The sequence below is a fragment of the Falco biarmicus genome, chromosome 4, assembly GCF_023638135.1.
Source record: "Falco biarmicus isolate bFalBia1 chromosome 4, bFalBia1.pri, whole genome shotgun sequence".
In the NCBI taxonomy this organism is placed as follows: Eukaryota; Metazoa; Chordata; class Aves; order Falconiformes; family Falconidae; genus Falco; species Falco biarmicus.
This window is the reverse complement of record NC_079291.1, coordinates 79,293,708-79,316,437: the sequence shown is the minus strand read 5'-3', so window position 1 is coordinate 79,316,437 and position 22,730 is coordinate 79,293,708. Positions and strand designations below refer to the sequence as shown.

At 44.4% G+C, this 22,730-nt stretch overlaps 2 protein-coding genes across 6 annotated transcripts in view; one reads left to right on the top strand and one right to left on the bottom strand.

The window, feature by feature from the left end:
* Positions 1-3,062, bottom strand: part of LYRM1 (LYR motif containing 1) — a 10,489-nt gene extending 7,427 nt beyond the window's left edge. The window contains exons 1-2 of one of the 2 annotated variants that reach the window (XM_056337257.1): positions 2,911-3,052; positions 1,137-1,251 (exon numbers count right to left, since the gene is read on the bottom strand). In XM_056337257.1, coding sequence (XP_056193232.1) covers positions 1,137-1,169 — 33 coding nt within the window. In that variant the 5' untranslated portion in view covers positions 1,170-1,251; positions 2,911-3,052. Of the gene's footprint in view, positions 1-1,136; positions 1,252-2,910 lie in introns of both variants that reach the window. The other variant, XM_056337258.1, reaches the window with a different exon arrangement.
* DCUN1D3 (defective in cullin neddylation 1 domain containing 3) lies at positions 3,015-22,730 on the top strand. Of its 4 annotated transcripts, none has more exons than XM_056337252.1 (4): positions 3,015-3,150; positions 13,390-13,465; positions 18,275-18,807; positions 20,783-22,730. In XM_056337252.1, the coding sequence occupies exons 3-4, from the start codon at positions 18,377-18,379 to the stop codon at positions 21,264-21,266; spliced, it is 915 nt and encodes a 304-aa protein (XP_056193227.1). In that variant the 5' UTR covers positions 3,015-3,150; positions 13,390-13,465; positions 18,275-18,376; the 3' UTR covers positions 21,267-22,730. The 4 variants fall into 4 exon arrangements, with proteins under 4 accessions (XP_056193227.1, XP_056193231.1, XP_056193229.1 ...); XM_056337254.1 differs by lacking the exon at positions 3,015-3,150 and adding an exon at positions 3,227-3,795; XM_056337255.1 differs by lacking the exon at positions 3,015-3,150 and adding an exon at positions 12,846-12,870.

Sequence of the window (22,730 nt, the reverse complement as noted above, 5' to 3'; positions counted from 1 at the left end):
CAAACTGCTGGGCTGACTGCCTTCTGAATCCAACTATGATCGCATTCCTGTTAGGGAAATAAATGACACAATTCAAAAGCATACTGTATCAACATTGAAGTATGGAACACCACCAGCTACAGCCTATATGGCAATCTGTATCTCATATTTCCAAATGCAGTCTTTGCCTAATGTTTATTTAAAGAGATGCAAAAAATTGCTCGCATCTGGCCATTGTGGTTTTTTTTTAAGAGCTAAATTACACTACTTAGCTGAAGAGTGACTTGCAGTCTCTCTCCTGCTGCTAATGCGACAGATAATCAATCATTCCTTTCACAGCTATCCACAGCAACTAGAGGTCAGTAATCCATATTCATCTTTCGTGCAAGTCTGCCAAAATGAGTCTGTGGTTTTTAAGGCAGCAATGAATTTGGTCTGTCATTTCCTTGAGGGACAACTACTGAAACAATGAGTTCCTGTGGCACAGGGAAAAGAGAAGGGGTCACAGATGCCTGTGATAGCCAGGCAGGTCACGTGCCTTCCAGTGATACTAAATTTCAAAATCCAGTTTCCACAAAAGTAATTTTATCTTCCTTAACTCAAATCAAGGACTTAGTGCCCTGTGACAGCTAGTACCCTGCAAACATCGAGCACATGTGGCTGCAGTATGTACCTAGCAAAGTGAAAACTTGATTTGATTTTCATTCTTGATCGAACATTCATACTTAAGATTCAGCCAAAACCAAATCATAGCAAAACTTCAATCACAGCTAAAATAGTCCATCTTCACGTAGTGAAAAACAAACTAAAAAGAAAGATCATACTCTTCCATGATGGTGTTACATCCTCACTTCTACCACCGGTGACACAAGCCTGTAAATTTCAAGACGTTTCCATCAAGGATTAATTTGACTCCACATGTTTCTCACTGTTTCCATCTACAAGCTGCAATCATAAATCTGTGCAGATTTGGTGGAAAAGAACCAAGTTACTATATCACTTTATTTAGTAATACCTGAAAGCAAGGGACTTTCACATGGTTTTGGATTTTGTCATGCCAGTATCTTTCTGCTGGCAAATTGAAGTGATCTGAAACCCTGATGTGAAGCCATGATCAACACCTCAACCAGCCTCTTGGAATAAGTCTTTGTACTTACACTGTTCATCAGCTGGGATGGGAACTCTGCCATCCTAGTGGATTTCTAACTGAGCCTGGATCTCTTTTAAGCTTTCTCTTCCCTACGGAGTGGTCTTTTGATCAGAAAAAGGAAACTGCATGCAAAGAGAATATAATCAAATAGTAAAAGCAAGGACTTGGATTTTATCGCTGGTTTTCCTATGTAATTTCAAATAAGTGAAATTGCAGAAAATTAGAATTCTACAGCATTCTCTTCATTTGAATAAATGGAAGTGGAAACCCTTAATTAGTTGCTTTTGATCACAGAGTTTTCATCTTCTTAGTCTGAGGTGGTCAAGGTGTTACGCAGTTTTAGTAGGACATACAGACTGGCTCTGGGAGTGCTCCTGTGCTGTAGTAGCATCAGGAAGAACAGAAATGCTGACTTAGACCGTGGAGAAGAGGAGGGGAAACAAAAAAAAAATTGCTTTATATATTTCCTAGCTTTCTCCTGAAAAGCACACAGTGTCCAGGTAAACTCTAAAGCTATATGAACTTGTCCCTAGTCTTGTGCAACAATATTGCTCATGCTTTCATCCATTTAGAACCATTTTCTCCTCCTTTGTGTTTAGTTTTCTATCCATTACAAGCAGAGAAAGAGGTTTTAATGCAGTACAACAAATTTAGCAGAGAAGATGAAGTCTCATCTATCCTTGGATGGCCTTACTTATATAATACAGAAGCATACAAAGATACAACATGAACACAAAAGCCAGTATGGATTTATGCACCTTATTCATATCTTGGCTTTAAGCCAAATGCAACTGAGTGCATGAATAGAAATATTTTCCAGCATTGGAAATGCTCCCAAACTCGAGGACAGGTATAAATATTAACGCTAGTAGAAAAACAATCCTCCCTAACCCCTTTCTTACTTAATTCTGTGGGTCATTTAATGTAATTCATTTCATGAACCCACTGCTTCGGTTTCCAAACGCTTCGGTCCCAGGACATCGATAGATCGGATTTTTAGCCTTTGTTCATGAACTATAGCAGGGCATGTATTGAAAAAATGATTTGTTTTTTGGAAATCAAGTGTGTGAATCCCACTCACAATTTTGCCAGCAAAGCCTCAGACAGTGTTTGCACCAGACTCCCCCGATGGTGCATGGATCTGCCTTTGGGGCCTCCTGCTTCACAGCCAGCACGAAGGCAGTGGCATGTGGGGCCCGGGAAAGCGCCGCTTCATCTGCCCCTGAGTCTTCTCCCAGTTTCTGTGGGGACAAGGCCCTCAGGCCTGGGGGGGCGCAGAGGACACCTCCCTGATATGAGCTGCAGGCCCTGGCCAGCAATTGAGGCCTCACGTCGCACAGGGCCTTCCCCACACCACCTGGGAGCTGGGCTGCCCCACAGCTGCGATGGGGCTGGGCAGCGGAGCGGCCACCTTCCTCGCTCTGGGATCCAGGCCTACACCGGCGAGGGCCTCAGCCAGCAGCATGCGGGCGGGCGCTGGGCGGCCGTGGGGCTTGGCAGCGCCCCACACGCTGTGCGCCACTGGGGGAGCGGTGTTAAGATGGCGCTGCCCGCCCCACCCCCGTCTTTGCCCGGTGCCGCCCGGCCGCCGGGGGGCGCCGCAGGCGCGGGCACCCTGCTGCCCCCTGGCGGCCGGGGCAGCACTGCCCCCTGCAGCGGGGCGGAACCAACGCGCGAAGCAGAGGGGGTTGGCCAACGCTCCCAGCCGCCAGCCTCTCCTCTCCCCTCCCCTCCCCCTTCCCCGCGAGTGGGCCTGCCGGCTCCCCACCCCCTCGCCTTACCTTCGGGAGAAGCGCGCCGGGACCCCGCTCCCCGCCTTCGCGCGGCGGTTCCGCCCCGCTGGGCCCCGTCCCCCCGCGCCGGTGGGCGAGGGAAGCGGCCGCCCGTCGCCCTCCCTGCCCTCACCGTGCGTGCGGCGTCGGGCACGCTGCCGCTGCGTCAGGGCGCGGCGCCGCCAGCTGACTGCGCGCCCCCGGAAGTGATGCGGGGCGGGGGCGGCAGTCTCGCAGGGAGCCGGGGAGGTGAGTGATTTGGACCATGTCTCTTCCCGTCCGCGCCGGGCTGCGGGCGCCGCGGGCGGGGGGACGGCGGCGGGAACGGCGCGGGGCTCGGCCCGGTCCGGGCTGCGGCGCTCGGCCGGCAGGCTGGGCGGTGGCGGGGGCCGCCGCTCTGCCCCTCAGCCCCGCCAGGGCCGGCTGGGCGCCGGGGACCCCGCGCCGCCGCCGCTGCCCCCTCACGGCGAAGCCCCCCTCGGGAGCCGCAGACCCGGCCGGCCGCCGGGGCTGGCAGCCGCTGGGACGGTGCCGGCGTGCCCGGCCGGGAGCCGGAGCCTGCCCCGGTGCCGCCGGTCCGGTGCCGGGCGCTGCTGCGGGCGCTGTGCCCGGTGCCGCTCCGCGCAGGCCGGCGGGGCGGTGGGGCGGGCAGCGCGGCCGAGCCTGCCCCGAGCCCCGCTGCTGCCGCCGCCGCCCGGTTTATATTTTTTATTTTGCCGTGTGCCGCCTGGGGGTCCCAGCGCGTCCCCTGACACCGCCGGGCTGCGGGCGGCCCCGCGCTGGAGAACCGGCCGCTTTGTCCGGCGCCGCGCTGTGCCCGGGGGCCGGGCGGTGGGTGCTGGCCGGGGGCCGGGCGCAGGCGGAGACAGGAGCTGTAGAGCCGCTTACTCCCAGGTGGCTTCTCCTAATGCGAACGTACCACCTCTGCGCAGCCACTTTCCTTCTCACTCCAGTTCTGCTCCCTGCCCCGGGTGCGGTTGCCCCTCCCGGGAAGGCTGCAGCCCGCCCGGGTCCCCCCCGGCCGCCCCCCGGGATGGGGACAGCCGGCACGGCCAGTGCTCCCAGCACGCACCGGCGGAAAGAACATGCCTTTTCTATTAGTGCTGCGGTTGCTGGAAAGAATCATTGATTATCTTTTAAATAGTTAACGCTGCTGCTAATGCTGTCCTTCAGAACGTTACAGTGGTAACTGAGCGGTCCGATGCCAAGTTATCGGAATACGGCATCGATCCGCAGCTGGTAACCCCTTTTTTAAATGGCAGTGTCTGACGCGTCATTTAAAGGGGTGATCGGTTAAGTGTGTGGGAAGAAGGGGTGTAGCTGCACAGACACAGCACAGGGCCGCCTTACCCTTCTGGAAACTGCAGATGGGCCTCGCTGGCAGTGGCAGTTGTGCTGCCTGGTCTGGTCCCTTTTGTTGGGAGAACAGTTGATCAAAAGACATCTCTTCTAAACACACTCTTATTATCTGTGTGAGAGCCTCTTTGTTAAACAGTTAATGTGTAACTATGGTATTAGTGCTTTATTTGGGCTAGCAATGGGGAGCGAGAATGGCGGAGTACTGCTGTTTTTCGAGTGCATCTGAACGGCGCTGGGTGTTTTCCTGGGAAAAGATAATCCTTGGAAAAGGAAACATAGTCCCTTGGTTGAGATTTCATGTGAAAGTAGAGAGGTCTGACTTCATGCTCTTTTCAGTTCTGTAGTCTGTCTTTAAAATCTTTCCCACACAGGTGTGTTAGTCATCTGTGGAAAACCTTCGTAGCCCTTTACATGAAAGGCAGCATGCAGTCTAACGCAAAGATTTTCTGCCTATCAGCAGAAAAAGGAGAGCTTGTGATCTGCGTTGAATTAGTTCAGATTTGCAAAGTACAACTGGCTTTACAAGGTTGCTGCAAATATCAGCTGTTGTAATGATTTCTAAAAATCTGATTATTTCGTAATAGCAGGTTATATGCAGGTATGAGTGGTTACAATCCTTAAAATTTCACAAAATTATTAATGGGGAAACTTACTGCTTTGATACTACTTGAGTGCTGGATGTGATGCTTTTGAAATTGCTTTCATCTTGAGACTGATAGCTTGCAATATGATCAGTAGTCAGCTCCTGGATCTTTAAGGCTGGGCTAGGTGCCTTCTCTGCACAGTTTCTTGCTTTAATTTGGAGTTTAACGTTGTTGTGTTCATAGCAAATTCTGATTTGTGTCAGTAGTTCTTATAATTTGTTCATCTTGGAAATTCATTCATAATTACATCTTGCTTTCATTTCTCATGAATTGTATTTAAAAAAAAAAGGTGATCAGATTAATTGAACGGGTGGCTTTGAGAGAAAACTAAGAACAGCTGACCAAAGACTGTCATTGACATTAGTTAAAGCAGTATATATTGAGCAAGAGGGGCTGTCAGACAGTTTGACAGACTTCTAAGACAAAGGGACTTGTTCTGACAAATTTGTGTGTGGATGAGGAAGAGGCCTGGTTCTGCTGCTTTCTTTGGTTCAGCTTAAGGAACAGGAGAAAATCCAGTATGTCGTGTTTTGTATTGGGGCAGGAGAGTATAAAGTGGCTGGAAGAATGGGGGATAGATGTGACTCTTCTAAACTTGCATTTCCTCATGGCAGAGAACGATGTACAGGTGTGCTCAGAACTGTCGCACACTGTAGCACTCCGTTTTCTTCATTGGTGCTGGGCAAGTGTTGATAAATACAATCTAGTGCCTTGGAGCACTATAAAATCCGTGGTGGTGGGGTTGGGTGGTTTGTAAGAACTTTCAAAGTGCAGAAACAATGTTATTGTTCCATTAGGCAAATGGGTCTGTAATAGTGAATGTAACAGGAAAGCTGTGCTCTGACTAGGAGACTGTGAAAGTAGAGGCATGGGGTGTTAGGAAAACAGTCCTTTCTTCCATCCTCATTCTTAAAAATAAAGAAGGAGCTGAAGATTGGTAGCCAGAATTCTTGGAGACTGAAAGAACAATCTGTAAATACTTGAGGGACTTGGTAGTGACAACAAGATAAGAGGGAACCCCCTTAACAGCCTTCATCAGAATTCCCTGCCTGGGCTCCTTCTCTCTGGCTGCTTCTCCCTAGGGGTCTGCATCTTATCTCGCTGGCTTCCTTTCCTCTTATTTGCCTCTGACTAATAGGCTTTGTCTGCTGGTTACTGGAAGTCTAATAATTTCTTTTGTCTCTTCCCCCTTCCTCCTTGTAAAAATACTAAATTAAATGGCTGTGCTGTTTTGCAGATTATCTGCATTGGTGACATGGATTAATTGTATACTTAAAGTTATTCAGCAGTAATGACATAGTAACTTGACTTGAAACAATGGTAATTTCATGGCAAATGTTCAAGACAAATGTTGCTTTCTGGTAACGAGCCACCTGCAATTTACCCCCTGTAAACATATGACACAACTAAACTGTCTGTGCTGGTTTTCTTGGTGTTTTCTATATAGTAAGTTGTCTCAAGTGTGTCTTTTGAAACTGTCAGCTATCTCTCATTTTTTCTACACGCACACACCAGCTTCTTTTGGCTCTAGTTTGAGTCAGATAATTACAGATCTGGGTTGAAGCCTTCCCAGGGAGTGATCAGAAAAAGCCAAGACTTGCAGACGTGCTCCCATTGTTCGCTTGTACCTTGTTTTCACCCTTTCACAGGAGGGTTTTGTGGACCCGCTCAGCTGTCGATAACTGGCCGTCGAGTGGTGGCTGGCAAACCCAAGGGGAGCTCTGCCTTCCCTTGCACAAATGCCAGCATTCTTTTATGGTGACATAAGGAGGTTCTCCTTGTCACATGTGGCTTTGGTGTGACAGTTTGGTGATGGTTTTACATTCTGATGTCCGTGTTAATCAGAAGAGAGCAAACAGGGGGAGAGAAAGTGAATCAAAGCTTGCCTAAAAGATAATCTGAGAACTAACCCATGTAGACTTGTTATGTCTCCATTTTATCCATGTGTCTTGGGGGGCATCTCTCCAGTCTGATGACTTGCAGCTCGAAGGAAGCAGAAAACCTGGATTTTAGGTAAAAGCTATTTAATTGTAATGTTTTGCTACTAGAATAGTGATGGTTAGGGGACCACTTAGCTGTAGGTATTCAAGAACTCTTTCACAGAAGTAGAAATGCTGTAGAGAAACCCACAAAAGCATACACAGGTGATGAGACAGGATGCCAGTGAAGAGAATGAGCTAGTACAATCTTCTGGTGTCTCAGAAAGAATAGTTACGAATGTTGTTCTGTCTGTGACATCTGTTTTGTGAAAGACAAAACTTACTTAGCAAAATGTGAGAATGCTGTTACTGACCTTCTGTCACAGTTTGTTATTCCCAGAAAGTCAGACTGCCACAGTATGACAGTCATAGTTACTTGTTGCCTTACTTTTCCTATTTAGTGAATGTAAGTGGTTTTTTTTTTAACCAAAATGGTTATGTCCCCCTGAAAAATACCAGTCTTATTTTTGCATCCACGTAGTAGCAGAAAGTGACAGATTTTAGTTCTTACTCTGAAATTTTTTAGTGTAATGCAAGTTTTCCTTCTGCACCTTTAAAACATCTAATGCAGTCGGTCTTATCCCTTTGTATTAAATTTGAAACGGAGAGAGAAGAATCATCTTCACGCCTGTGATTGAGAGGCGTGTGTAGCTTAGTAATAGACTCACAAACACAAATGTCCTAAAACTTGGTTTTGGTCATATGCTGACTGTTCAATATTTTCATTGCAAATGAGTCTGCACAGAAAGTCTCTGGTACTCTGGATCAGCACATAAATGGGTGGTCTGGAAGCACCAAAGGTCTGACATGTACCAGCTTCAAGTAGTTACCTGTGGTTGGAGTTAGTGATTTATCTGTTGTGAAGCAGAGGATAGGTATGTATGCACCTTATGCCTCTTGTGAGACACAGGACATCAAGTGAAATCCAGGATATGCAAAAACTCATTAACTAAATGTGTGTGTGAGTTGAAGCTGCCACCAGTTTTCTTGAGGAAAGCTGAGGCTCTTTGTTGTAACTGATGACCTAAGCTCAAGTACTCAGAGGAGCTCCTCTGAAGCAATTGATCCAGTTAACATCCAAATACTGCAGCATCCTTTGTATAGTGAGGAGTGTCAGTGTCGTTCACTGTAATGGGGAAGTCAGGACTCAAATCAGTAAAGAGAACTAGGGTCTCTGCGGATGAATTTATGTATTTTCTGTTTTAAAAACTCCAATCAATTTAGAAATCCAAGCATACACTCTTAAAGCACTTTCAGACATCAGTCCTTTCACTTAGAGCAATTCTTTGTACGTAAATAGGATTCCTGTATTTACGTGGTCAGCTGGTGGGGAAGTTCCTACGCAGCTGCATGGAGTGAGTGATTCCTACAGCCAGCAACCTGTAAACTGTTACACTTGCTGAGGTGGCTGGCAGGCCTTCTGGAAACTCCTTATGAGCGCGTGATCTTACGAGGCGGTTTGGCTCTTGTCTTTAGACTTGTCCCTTCGCTGCCCTGTTAGGCAGCTGGATGGGTCACAGTTCCCACAGCTGCTTTGTACTGGAGATGGGACACTGTTAACCAGAGCTGCTGGAAGGACTTCCTTTTTTCCTGTGTGACTGGTGTGTTTTCCTCATTGTTGAGAGCAGTAAGAAATATAAAACTATTCACCTATTGCAATTAGTCTAAAGCTTATCTTACTATTACAGATATCAAGTGATTCCTGCCTGAATGTAATGGATGAAGGTGCTTCGGTTGCTTCGAGGTGAAGCCTGCTAGCTAACTTGATGCAAAAGAAAATCTGTGCACACCTAGCTCAGTTTAAATGTTTTTTTTCCGTTGCAGAGCAGGTTGTAGACCAAGATGTTTTTTATAAAGTTATTCGTGTTTGGCTATAGGATAGTTGCAGTTTTTCATAGATTAATTTACAGAACTGGCAGGCGGAGTAAGGTAAATATTTGTAGCGCAGCTACTTTCGGATGCTTACAGCAGGATGCATCTGTGTCAGATACCTGAGGGTCATGGTTTCTGTTGGTCCCATAATCTGCAGTTTTGCTGTAGAGATGTGAACCTGTTGTGTCTGAGCACAGAGTAGTTCTTCCCCTGGCATGTGCTGCTTTAATTATTCATAATACATAGAGGTGCTAAAGGTGTCTCATGCTACGCAAAAGGTACAGTGTACCCTGGAAAAATTCAGAAGGGTTATTCTTTTACAACCCTTTGCACATTAAAGGGAAAAAACCCACCAACCCCTGATTAGATGATTATTTGCTTTTTTTGTAAGTGCTGGACCTTGAAAGTTGAAGGGCCTTTGACAAGGGGATCTCGGGGGAGAGGGGGAAGATTGATATTTTATAAGTGGACAGAGATGAATTGTTCAGTGACTGAATCTTTGGTTTTTGAAGGTGATGGATTCAAACTCATCCAGGGCTGTGTTACGTGCAGTGAAATAAACGAGTTTGTTCATGTCTAAGTATGTACGAGGTAGAGAATCAGATGGAATCTGGTTGGGGTTCTGGTTTCAGCTTTACTGAAAACTGGTGGCATGATCTTGAACAGCCACATTGTCTGGCTGTCATGATTTCCCCTGTACCTGTTGTCTTGCTCATAGCCTAGAAAGAATTCTCAAAAGAGGTACTGCTGCTCTGTGAATTAGTTCATTAATTTATTTACATTAGAGAAGCACCTGAAGGCACCTTCTAAGATTATATGCTATTTAGCTAACTGGACTTTGGTTCACTCTGTGAAAACACCATAATCCTAGCAAATCATTCCACCCACCTAATAAAATAGAATGAAGCACATAATAGCAAAGGATTTAAAACTTTTTATTGGGGCCAAGTGGAAAAACAATGAGAAGTAATCAGTAAGTAAGGTATTGTGTGGTTAGAGAGTGTAAAAGAAAGGGAGGGATTTGAGGATGACGCATCGGTGTCTGCTGAAAAAGCTGCTTAAGGAATGTGTCTTTCATGAGAAGAAGTGGTAAGGTGCCTTTAGTCTCTCTTTCTCTATAATTTTTCACATTATTATTAGTTTTTTCTTAAGCTAACTTTGTAGTTCACCAGCGCTGCTAATTATACAGATCTGAAACATCTATTCCATTTTTTCTTAAGGCTACTTGTTGGAGTTTGAAGGTGAAATGTGGTGTTGTGTCCTACGGCCTGAGCAGGGTGCCCTTCAACAGCGAGGAAAGCAGGCTGCTTCTGCCCAGGGTCTCGAATGGGAACATCTCCCCTGATGTCCCAGCCCTGGGTGTGAAGTGACAGCATACCGTGTCAAAGTGCAGTTGTTTAAGAGATTTTTGCTTGGTGACTGGGGTTTATTCTAGGAGCAGGATTGGTGACAGCTCTGGTTCTTGGCGCTGAGAGCTGGCCCAGCATTGTGGACTGTAGACCTGGTGAAGCAATTTCTGTATCTATTGTTACTTGAATTATTTTTTATTAGATATTTTTGTACCTGCCCCTGTCTTCCCTTCCAAACTAGTTAAGCCTTTCCAGTATGGTCTTTCTCAAAGAAATCTATATTTCATTTGAGAAAGTATTCAGGCTTCCAACATGCGCGTTGTCTGGCTTGGTTTTCCCATGGACTGCCATTTAGTGGCAGCCAAAACTCTACGTGGTACCTTTTCGTGCATCTGTATAACCAGCTTCTGCTCTGATACAGGTGCATTCTGTAGAGACAAACTTTACGCAGTTTGATCAGATTTCTAAATCCAGTTTGTTTCTAAAGCTCAGAGTGAGGCTAATCAGAAATAGTTTGTTACCCTGATTTGGAACAGACTGACAAAGTTGCCATCTGGATGCCCCCAAAATCATAACCTGGCTGTAGTTCATTGAAAGGTGCTTAAACTACAGGAAGCCTGACAAACTAATAATTCATTTTAACTAATTGCAGCAGGACTTTCCTGTTTTTAGACTTCCTCTTAAGTAACTTTGCATAGGTGTATTTCTGCAGCAGAGGTGCGGAGCAGATCTGTGTGGCTGATGGGTGCTAGCACAGTGCTTGGTTAGGGATGTGGTGAGGTGTCTGCTGGGCTGATGAAAGCCCGTAACGTGCCCGTGGTGCTGGAGTCAGAGTGCTTTTGCTGAGAAAGTTTCATGGCATGTTATGACTTGAAATAAGCAGTTTCCATAAGGTGATGGCTTTGCTGACCGAAGCTTCCTTTATGCTTTAACACTTAATACACCAAGTGCTTTGGTGCTGTAGTATAGAGGTCCTAACTGCACGGTAAACTCTTCCACAAGCTGAGTCAATCCTCTCAATTTCTGCTGCAGAGGGAAATGATATCACTAATGCTTCACTGGTTCCCCACAGAAAAGCAAAGAAAAGTTGTCTTTTGTGAGAGTGCCGTCAGCTCTTACCCCTGGAAGAGCGGCTGAGGACAAGTGTTGAGGGTGATAGCAGCTTTGGCACGGAGCGTTCTGCAGCGTGATCCTCTGCACCAGTGCTTAGGGGAGCCAAAGTCACAGGGGGAAGTCAGGCACAGGTGCAAAAATAGGCAGGTGAGCAAAACAAACGCCTCCGTAATCCTGAGGGTGCACACCATCTAGTTATTTTCCCAGTGGGCTGCTGGGTGGGATCGCTGATGAGCGGTGCAGGCTGTGCTGGGGTGCTGTAGCCTGGCGCTCCCCCCGCACCAGCAAGGGCGATGCTGGGTGGTGGTAGCGTACCGCTTCTGCCTGGCAGCCCCGACCCCAGGACCGAATTAAAGCCTGTGCCATCAAAGTGTTGCTGCTTCTTTCTACCGGTGCAGCAGTCACCTGGTGTGATTTAGGATGAAGTCAGCCACAACACATTGCTGTGCTATGGTAGCCTTTAAATACAGACTTGAAGAGCTTGTTTTTTTTAACTGCTAACTCATGCTAACTTTTTATTCCACATCCTGTAATTGTGTTGTCACAGAAGTTTACACTTGCTACTGCATTAAAAATTAAAGAAAGGTGAAACGGGCAACTCGGTAGAATAAAAAGGAGTAAGAATGGGGGAAGAGCTGTAGCTGGCAGTTCTAACAGATGTTAAAATTTCTGGCTTCTGGCTCCAGACAGTGTGTGTGTACAGGTCAGCCAACGTGGAAACTACTTCAAACGACCTGAAAAAGTTTGGTTTTTGCTGGATACGGCTGAACTCCATCAGCTTCAGCTTCTTTTGAACTTGAAATAAGTGTCTGCTTTTCCAGCATGTGCTGTAGTCAGCTGGAAACGTAGGTCTGGTGGATCATAGATTTCTTCCAAAGAAATACAAATCTCTTTGAAAGGTAGTTTGTTGCATAAAGTTGGCATGAATATGGTTTTGAACGTGTGAAGTGTAAGATGTTGCCTCACCTCTATTTAAGCAGGGTCACAGGGGGATGAGGCTGCACGGTGCCCTGCCTCCCTTCTTTCTCTTCTTTCCTCCCCTCCTGATTTATAAAAAGAATTACTTCGTTGCAGAGGGGTGAAGAAATTAACATAGAAGTGCCAGATGTTACATTTTCTTAAATTCTTGAAACTCATGGGATGCTACGATCAAATAGAAAGAAATCCAAGCTAGTACTGCCACCGCAGAGAGGCAGGAGCTGCTCTGCTGCCATACGCGCGGCTGCACACCCGCACAGCAGGAGCGTGTGCCGAGAGAGCTGTCGGGGGGGCAGAAGGGTGGCTGTTTGTGTGGAAGGTGAGGTTTGGAAGCAGAGGATATAAATCCAAAGTGAAGCAGACTTTTTGGACTATCCATCTCAAAAGTAAATGCCTAAAAAATGGTTGAGAGGAGACATGGTTTTGCTCCATGTCTGTTACGGGTGAGCTGTAAAACCAAGACGTTTTCATGTTTCTGTTGGTAGAGCAGAGGAGCTTTGCCAGAGCTTTCTTGTTTATCTTTTTTTTTTTTTTTTTTTTTTGCCTAGATCAGATACAAACAGAGGTGTTGACTAGGTGCTGTGGTTGTAGCTGTTGCTACACAAACCAGACATACCTTTGTCTGTCATCTCTTCAGAGCCTCGTAGTTATATAGCAGAGCTGGGAATTGGAGAGGTGAAGTTGAGCCAGCTCTTCTGAACATGGGAAAACAAACATGGAAAAGAATGTGCTAGAGAATGAAAAAAAGAGAATTACTTTCTGGACCCAAATTATGCTTTGCTAGGTAGCAGCTGTCTGGCATTCACAGATTAAACAGCCGCTTAGCTAACATGCATTGACAATGGTAGCATGTCCTCTATTTTGCTCTGAGTGCATGAAATGAGGAATTAACTCTCCCATACTGAAAGCCAGAAAAGTGTTCGGAAGTGTGTGTTTACTCCTAACAAACATTTGAACTTGTCCGTTGTATTCCGTACCTGATCTATGCTTTATATGACAATGAAGAGTTAATGGTGTTATGCTACTTTATAAGTCAAAAAGTGAAGTAGTTTTATAAAATGACTCTTTCAACAAATAGATTTGGGCTGTGAAGGGTTTTATTAAATGCATAGTTGCTTCTGAGCGCTTTAGTGTGTTCTATGGTTTTCATAGTTTCTTCTAAATGTAAAGATTTGTGTGTTTTTTGCCTCACAGTGTTCCATGTGGAACCCAGGGAACCTGAAGGAGGCTGTGAAGCTAGTGGAATGATTCCCTGTGTAGCTGAAACTATGTAAGTACTAGATGTTTGCTTACACGATCACTTGCCCAGCATCAACTGTTTGAGCAGCGATTGCTTCTGGTTCAGCAGTTGCAATGATCCTCTCGTGCCTCCCCAGTGGAAAGCTGTGTGTATCTGTTCAGAGCTGGAAAAAGGGGGGGCACCCATGATGCTGTTACCTACCCCCAGCTAGTTTAGAAGTCATGCATCCCAGTCTGCTAAAAGGTAAATAATGCATAGTGAAATTCTGTAGAATTCTTACAGGCTGTGCTTAAGGGTTTGTGAGAAGTTGAGGCTTAGTTGAGCTTTAGCAATGTTATCTTTGCCTTAGCTAGTTAACTTCTACTTGGGAAGGGATTTAATGGTTGGCTGAGCTGTGTCCCCTTTTGTTACGAGATTTCCTAAATATGTCTTTGAGTTGTTCTTGAATGACTGGAGGATTTTTTTTCCTCTTCTTTCTTGGTACTTTCAATGTTTTAAAACTCATTGTAAATACCTTCTGATGCTACACTATTAAATGGCGTAATGCTTGGCTGCGTTTTGTTATTGTCTGGATGTATCCAATAATTTCTATTACTGCAATAACACTGGTCATTAAAGAAAAATACAGGGTTACTTAAATATCTCCTTTGCATCTTGTCTCCTTCTGCCAGCTCTCCCCCACTTGAGTGCTGCCAGTTTCAGTTGTGCCATGGGGTGCTTATATGGCAGAGAATTGTTACTGAGTCACTTTGTTTTGCTCCCGTTAAATCTTGGGTTATGTGGTCTGGTAAAACTGGAGAAAAAAATAATTTCCTTACAGCACTTAAAAAGATCCGCACAAAAATCCCCCCAAAACCCCAAACAAAACCAACCCCCCCCCACCCTCCCGCCCCCTCTAAACAAAACAAAAAGTCCCACCAAGCATTAGCAAGGTCTTTCCGATATTCCCTAGTTTTCTGCTTAATGTATTGAGCAATTAGGTTCTGCACATCCTTTGCTCTTAGAGAGTGGCTTTCCTTTAGCTGGCTGTATCACCCAGCACTAGTCTTCCTGTGTTTCCAGTTGCTTACTCCCCTCTCAAAAGGAGCAGAGAACATCCCTGACGATCTTTGCTTTGCTGTTCCAGCTGTGTGGAGGATGGCCTCATGGGCATCTTGGTGATTCATATTTACTGTAGGTTATTGCTCAATACTTTTCTGAGTAATCAGACTTCTTTGGGAGTACTGCATCCTGTAGCACTGAGCACATTCCAACCTTAGCCCTGAATTTTGATCTTTTTTAGTAGAATGGCAAAACTAGTGGTCAGCGCTGCCTTTTGTGTCTCGCTGGTACATCGTACAAACCTGTTACAGTAATTTTGCTCTTGGGAAATGATTCTTTTGGGAATTGGTGCTTTGCCACCCATCCAGTATAACCTTTGGGTATGCGAGAACTTTATGCTTGTAGTTCCCAATCTAGCTGGGAGAAATATCCCTGCACATCCTTGTGCTCACTTGACTGTAATTGGCATGACCTAGACGTGACATTTGCTTTGCTCTACAGTTAAGTAAGTAGCTCTGTTCGCTTTCCCGAGAGTGCTTTTTTGTGCTCCTTGAACACTGATTACACAGTGCAGCTCCTGATACTGCAATTGGATCCTCTCTCCAGCCTTTCTTAACAAAAGGACTGAGTTCTCCCACTTGTTTCTATCTCCTTCCGAGGCTCTTGTTCCTTTCATGCCTTGAAACCTGAGTCACGTAGGAAGCGGAGGTGACTAGTAAATGAAGAGGATCCAGCTCTGTGAAGGCATTTTATAAAAGGGTAACTGATGGAGTGCCGAAAGACTTTTCTCTTACAAAACCAGATACATGCACAAACTGCCAGCGGATGCAGTCTGATTTTTTTTTTTTTTTTTTTTTTTTTTTCCCTCCCCCCAAGCTGGTTTTGCTATTTTTGGGGTAGCGTGCTTCAAAGTATCTGGCATGTGGCATCAAGTTTCACGTAGTAGAAAAGTGAGGAATTGCAGGAGCTTTACTTCAGTATCTTCTAGTGTTTGTTCATAACGAGTGGGATTGTGCTCCGAAAACCTCCTCGGCAGGGAGGAAGGAGGAGGAACTCCGGCACTGCAGGGAAGAGCAGCGCTAGCAGAGCCCAGGCGGTGGCTGTTGAGGAGCAGCACTCAGCTCCTTGTCAGGCAAGTCTGCTGGAGTACAGAAGGTGCTTGTTAGAGGGATACACCGTGGGGGACGTTGTTAACTTGCACTCTGTGTGTTAATGTTACTGTGGTTTTCGGAAACAGCTGTTGGGACACTTGCTCACATACAGGTGTTTGATAATGCCAGCTGACCTTCCCTCTGTGTATCAAAATGCTGTCTTTTCATGACCACAAGTGACAATAAATCCAGTCTGTTTCATCAGACTGCTGATGTCACTTTGTAGACTTCAGTATTAGATTGTTGACATCATTAACACAAGCCGTTGCTTAGGAAACGTGACAGCATGAATCACTGCCATTAGGAAAATTTATGGACAGATGACGTGAGTTAACTTGCAAACTGTCTTTTTTTTTTTTTTTTTAACTTTAAATTGGGATTCCTAAAGTGAGTTGGATTAATCTCTGTCTGTTAGGCTGTGTGTGATGGGAGTACTACCAACTACTTCAGAGGGAGGTGCCATTCAGTAACAGGCAGCTATTCTTTAACCTGCCCATAGGGAAAAGCTGTTCTGGATCCCCAGCAGCTAATAATTGCTGTTATGTGTTTGAACAATAAGTTTTATAAACTAGCTAAACTTTACTTTAAACTCTAATACTAGTTTCTACTCGGGATTTTTTTTTCATTTGGTTCCTTTACTTGTATGCTTCTCTCTAAAGAAAAACTTAGCCAAAGTAGTGCTAGCTGATTTTGAGAAACTGATGGAAGAACAGGAATTAGTATAGATTGAGCGTTTGAATTCTGATTAATTTAGGGGAGTGCAGGCACAGGGGGAGAGGGAAGGCTGGTATCTGGGAGTTAATCACAAAGCAGTAATTTACACTGCCTAATAATATCCTGTTTGTTTTGGTGTAATGAAAAAAATGACTGGTGTAGAGTAGACGATGTTGCTCAGATGCATGGCAGCCCAAGAACCAGTGCCAGGCTGTACTCTGCGGCTCACAAAGAGCTGTGAAGTACTAAGGAGCAGTGAAATTGTCTTTTGGATTATTTATGTGGAAATGTGTGTTTTAACAAATCCTTTAAAATACAAATTAGTAAGAGATTATGTTTTGATACATTAAGTTGTATTTTACTTGCCTGTAAAAATGATGCTACAAAGTTCATCTTTAAAGCAGTCTGACAAAAGGATTTGCCAGATGTTTATTCCTTCTGCTGATTAAAAATAGGTTTTTGTTAGTTTTGTGGGTTGTGGGCTTAAGAGATTGGGGAGGGGAAGGGGAGCCAGGTAGTTGAAACCAGCATCTTGGCTGTTGTAGTTGTACTGGCAAAAATATTATTTTTGCTCATGAAACTGTATATGTGCTGTTTTGCCAAAACAGGTATAATGGCTGAGAGAAGATTTATGTTTGTAATCCTAATATCTGGAGAATTCCTCTGCACTCGGTGCTGCTGTTCCAAGTTAGTTTACAGCTTAAAAAGAGGGGTTTGGTCTCAGAAGAGCTTTATGCAAGAAGGAATACAGAAAAACTGATATGACATCTGTATCATGTCTTCATTTTTAATTTGTATCTCTTCTTTCTTGTTCTAATTCTGTAACCTGGAAGCAGTAAACAAAAGAGAAGGCAAACCCCATTTTTATGTTTGAGGCTTTTGCCTAACTGACAGCAGAGATGAAATGCAAATAAGTGGGTAAAGGAGGAATATGATAAGCAATTGCTTTCTTGGAGTTGATGTTTCTGAGAAATGGACTGTTTACGGCATGGCTGCATGCTGATAGGATAGTGTCAGAGTGTTTGGTTTTAATAGGGAAAATTTAAGAACTCTTTTCTGTGAGTGAAATACCTTTTCCAAGTATACAAGGCTTGAACATTGTGATTTATGAAAACAAAGTGTGATGAAATCATTTTGGCACTTTAATTTTGATTATTTTTTTTTAAACTGCACTAGAATTACTACATCTTATCTGCATGTGTGTCTGTCTGAAAAAGTTTCATTAAAAAGGCCCCCTCTGTCTCGTTACCTGAAGGGAGGAGCCCACTTGAAACAATGAATAATTCCTAAACGCCATCTTGCATGAAAAGTGACTGTTGCCCCCCTTCCACAAACACACTCTGTTTTAAGAACAAAAATCTAGGTTCCAAACTCCATTTAAAAAACCCAGCAGCCCCCTCCGCCCCCAGCAAAAAGAAAAGAAAACAAAAAAAACCCCAACCCCCTTTTGCCCATTTGCTGAAGGTCCAGTCTACATCTAATGCTGGAGTCTCTGCCAGGTTGTCCCAGCAGTGTCCCCGTCCCACCACTGCTTTGTTTCAGTGTTTTATTTTCTATATATAAAGTGTGGGTATAGTTTTAAAAACCATTTCCTTTAAAATATTTCTGGGTTAGAGTAGTCTGTCTTGATGAAGCCCGTACATGAATCAACCTCTTTGTAACCTATGTTACAGTAAGAATTTTAGGAATTTCCTTTATGAGGACCCGTTAGTATACTGCAGCCAGTGAGTAAGCTGCATTGATTTCTAGGTAAAACAGCCTGAAATTGCCTGAAATTTATGGCATATGCCAACCTTCTGTACACTGCTCCTTTTCAGTACGCAAAACTTAAATATCCTGAAGTCGGTCTCTTACTGGCAAACGTAATCCCGCATTTAATACTTACAATATTCTTTGTGGAGAAACGGTGATTGACTCTGAAACTGTTTTTCAGGTTAGTTGACTGCCGCTAGTGGCATGGTGAGATGTGTTGAAGAGCAGCTGCGAGGGTGTCTGACGGCGAGGGGACTGCTCTAGAAGCTGGGCTTGCAACATCATGGGCCAGTGTGTCACGAAGTGCAAGAATCCTTCTTCTACCCTTGGCAGCAAAAATGGGGAAAGGGAATCCGGCAGCAAGTCACATAGTAAGAGAAGCGCAGTTCACAAAGATGACCATGGTTCCGCTTGCGGGAAGTCTTCAGGAGATATACTCGTGAATGGGACAAAGAAAACGGACACTGCTGTAGAGTCTAGTCAGCCTCCAACGTTTTCTGGAGACACAAAGAAAGACTCTGTTTCCAGTGCAGAAGAATCTTCGCTCCAAAGGATTGGGGAGTTATTTAGGAGGTATAAGGATGAACGGGAAGATGCCATACTGGAAGAAGGAATGGAACGATTTTGCAATGACCTCTGTGTTGATCCCACTGAATTTAAAGTGCTAGTTTTGGCTTGGAAATTCCAGGCTGCTACCATGTGCAAATTTACAAGGTTAGTTCTTGCAGAACTTGTAATTATTTTCATATGTTAAAGTATATCCTGTCATCTGTATGTTGGAGAAACAGCCTCGTTAGCTTTACTTACTTATTTCTTCTAACACTTGCCTTTTGGTCAGATTAGTTCCTCCCACTGCAGAAGGTAAGCTTGGTATTCTTCTTTCCCCTTCCCCTCACAGTGGGTTTCAGAATCAAAAATATTTTTTTTGGATCTTATGCGGCTAAGGATGAACAGTGTAGGGAGATTCTGTAGACATTAATTTATTCTTAATTTGCCAAAAGCAGTTTTACTGTACCCAGCATTATCTTGGTGATGAGATTGGACACTGGAATTAATTTTTTTGCTTTAAAGTAATGTGAGATTCCTTAGTAATTGCTACCAACTGTTATCATTGTGTGGAAAAAACACTCCTGCCCAATCGGAGCTACACTTAATGTCTTTTTCCAAGAGTAATCCTTTTCAAGCATAGCGAGGGAAGGAAATGTGAGGGTTTTGACACTGGTAGCTGTTTCATACTGGCTGACAAGTGATTGGTATTTAAAGTTCTGTCTCTTCTTCTGGACAAGTGGGTCAGGCAGCAGGCTTGTAGCGTGCTTGATGCTACAGGAAACAACAGAATGGCTAAAACTTAACAGGAAAAAACCAAACCTCAAACCAAACCCAAGACTAGAACAGCCTCCCGCAGCTTGATTATCAATGTCCAGGTAAGAGCAAGGAAAGACTTCCGACAGGGGCTTGCTAAGAGAGAATGATCTTCTAATTTTTTTGGGTCTGTCTAGATTGGTTTGAGTAATGCTGTTTATGTTCACTGGGTTTATAACTTCCAAAATAACGTCGGTGTGCTGAGCCTTGAACCAAGCTTCAGCTGTGCACTGAACACGGCTTTTCCAGCATCTTCAGAGCTTTTGCGGATGTGAGTGTGTGTCAAATCAATGAGTTACTCTGGAATGCAAAGGTGGATTTACTGGAGGCTGATGGCACAGGTATTTGCTAACGTGGTAAAGAAATTGCAAGTAGTGTCGCTGCACAAACACCATGAGCTTTATTAATGTCATTTTTGATTTTCTTGGAGAGGACAAATCTATTGGTGAGAGGTGACCTTTGTTTAAGGGCACGCTCCATGATACCGGTGCTGATCGACTTCTTCCGTCAAGGAGAGCGACGTGGTCTTCAGTTCTCCTGAGCGCTGCCCCGTCTCCTGCCTTCCCTCCAGCCTGTCCCGTGTCAGCCTGCTGGCTTTGCTTCATGTTCGCCAGCTACCGCACTTGCTCATGAGTGTGAGGGAAATCAGAGCTCACCATCTACCCGCTCGGCCAGATCACTCGTAGGCTAATTAGCATAGTACCGGTGCTTCAGGCAGTGTTTATACACTGCACTGTCGCCTCTGTCGTGCGATGCTGCGCTCTTCCACTTTTTCAGCAGGTGCCTTGCTGACCGTCGCTGTTGGCACCCTTTTGATTTTGCAGGCTGGAAGAGCAACCAAAAACCACAGGAAAGCCACCAGTGAACTGCCCTGTCCCGTGAGAACAGCTCATCCGGAGCATGGGCGTTTAGACACGGGCAATACCGAATCAAGCTGGTTTATATATGGCACTTCAGCGCGTAAATGTGGTGTTTTCAAAGATGTGGTATTTCTTCTGTGGTAAATTTTATTCGCTTTTTAATGTGAAAGGCACTGGATGTGATAGTATCAAGTAGTCAGAGCACCAGATAGAAAAATCTTGCAAATGCTAATGGTGCCCCGGCAGGTCCGAGGGGGGTGTGTGGTTCCCCAGGCCACAAGGAACTGCTGGGAACTCTCTTTCCAGTAGCTCCTGATGCCAAAATCGTGCCACCTGGGCTGGGGGCACGATTGTCTTGTCCAGATAACCCTCTTCTGGTTTGATGTAGCTGAACGGAGGTGGGAAGCGTTCAGCACGCAAGGTTGGTGCAAAGCGCTCTCGCTAATTTCTCTTCTCTTGCTCAATAGGAAGGAGTTTTTCGAAGGCTGCAAAGCAATAAATGCAGACAGCATTGATGGCATTTGTGCAAGGTTCCCCAGCCTCTTAAACGAAGCCAAGCAGGAAGATAAATTCAAGGATCTCTATCGTTTCACCTTCCAGTTTGGCCTAGACTCTGAAGAAGGACAGAGGTCGCTACATCGGGAAATAGCCATTGCCCTATGGAAATTAGTCTTCACCCAAAACAAGCCCCCCATTTTGGACCAGTGGTTGCACTTCCTAATTGAGAACCCCTCAGGAATCAAGGGAATCTCCCGGGACACGTGGAACATGTTTCTAAATTTTACTCAGGTGATTGGACCAGACCTTAGCAACTACAGCGAGGACGAGGCCTGGCCGAGTCTCTTCGATACCTTTGTGGAGTGGGAAATGGAGCGAAGGAAAAAGGAGGAGGAAACCAAATGTATTTCGTCTTCGGACACAGAGGGCCTGTGTGCGGAGGAACAGACTTAGCGGCGGCAAAGCGGCAGTGACGAAAGTGACCTGTTGCCCTTCATGAAATGTAAACTCTGGATGTTTCTGGAAATTACCGAGGCTCCAGATTTTTCTACTTTACACCTTTTTCTGCCTTGTCTTTGAAAGGGCTCTAAAATGCTGTATCATGTTTTAGGCACTTTCTTAATTTTGGTTATTCCTTTTACTCTTGCCCTGAAATATTTGACCCTGGCTACAAGTTAAGCGTTTTATGGGGGTTTTTTTTAAGACTTCAGATTAGTATAAGTAAGTCTGATATTTCTTGCACAATGTAGACCTTTTTAGTTAGGTTAAATTAACATTGCTAAATTATACAGTGCCAGATTAAGTTTTTTCATACTACATCTGTCAGGGCAGGTCTGTACTGTGTGTAGTGCTGTTTACATTGTTGAAATTTTAGGCTGTAATAATTTTAAGGTTTTATACCAAGATGAACAGCAGTGTTAACTGTAAATGCATTAATCCCCTGGAAATAAGGCTCTAAAAACCAACATAAGCGACAGCTTTTTTGTAATACGGCTAATTCCCATTTTAAGCTAACTCTTAGCGAATGAGTCCAGATCATTCCTTTTTTTTGGAGTTTCAAACTTAATGTTGGGATTGTTTTATAAAATTACTGTACCTGTCAGTCAACTGAGTGGTAGATGGCGATTTGTATCTAAATCTCTTACACATCATGTAATAAAAGAGCAGTACTACCTCAGTTTTATTGAAAGTGGACTTCTTGATGGACTTCCATTTTCTCTGGAAGTTGTATTTTTGTGGTTACATGAGAATATTTTTACTTGACTAAAAGAACCAAAGGTTCTGCTTCTTTAGTTTGCTAAACATTGACAGAAGCAACACACAAACCCTAAGTCTTCAAGGAAAACTGTGGTATAATTCTGCTTTGTTTGATTTATACCTGAAGTATTATCTTACTTGTCTGGCAAGCACAGTACTTCTATGTAAGGAACTATCTTTTGCATTAATATTGACGAACCAGTTTTTTAAAACCTATGTTTAATTGCTGAATTGCAGTTAATACTCCACACTTGCTGGAGTGACAATATCTGCATCTGATGACAAAATGAATTCTTAATGTGTTCTTAATGACAACAGTGTAGATGAGTCATTTTTAGACTGATTTGATAATATTTGGATAGGAGTCAATTTATTATTTTACAATGCCTGTATTGGGACTATTTGCCTGTTGAAACTGTTGTGACTTAAAGGGAGTTTTATTAACACTGGTTGAAACTTTTGGTTATTGATGCTACCTTTTTTAATTTTAGTATGTCAACTTTTTTACACCTTTTGGTAAAAGGGATGATTGCCAAGGCTTTCTATAGAGCTAAGTACTGGCTTAATGAATTTGATACATTTCCATTGCACACCTTTTATTTTCAGAGCTGCATTTCAGGATCGTAAAACGGCTTCAATTTAAAAACCAACCAAACCAAA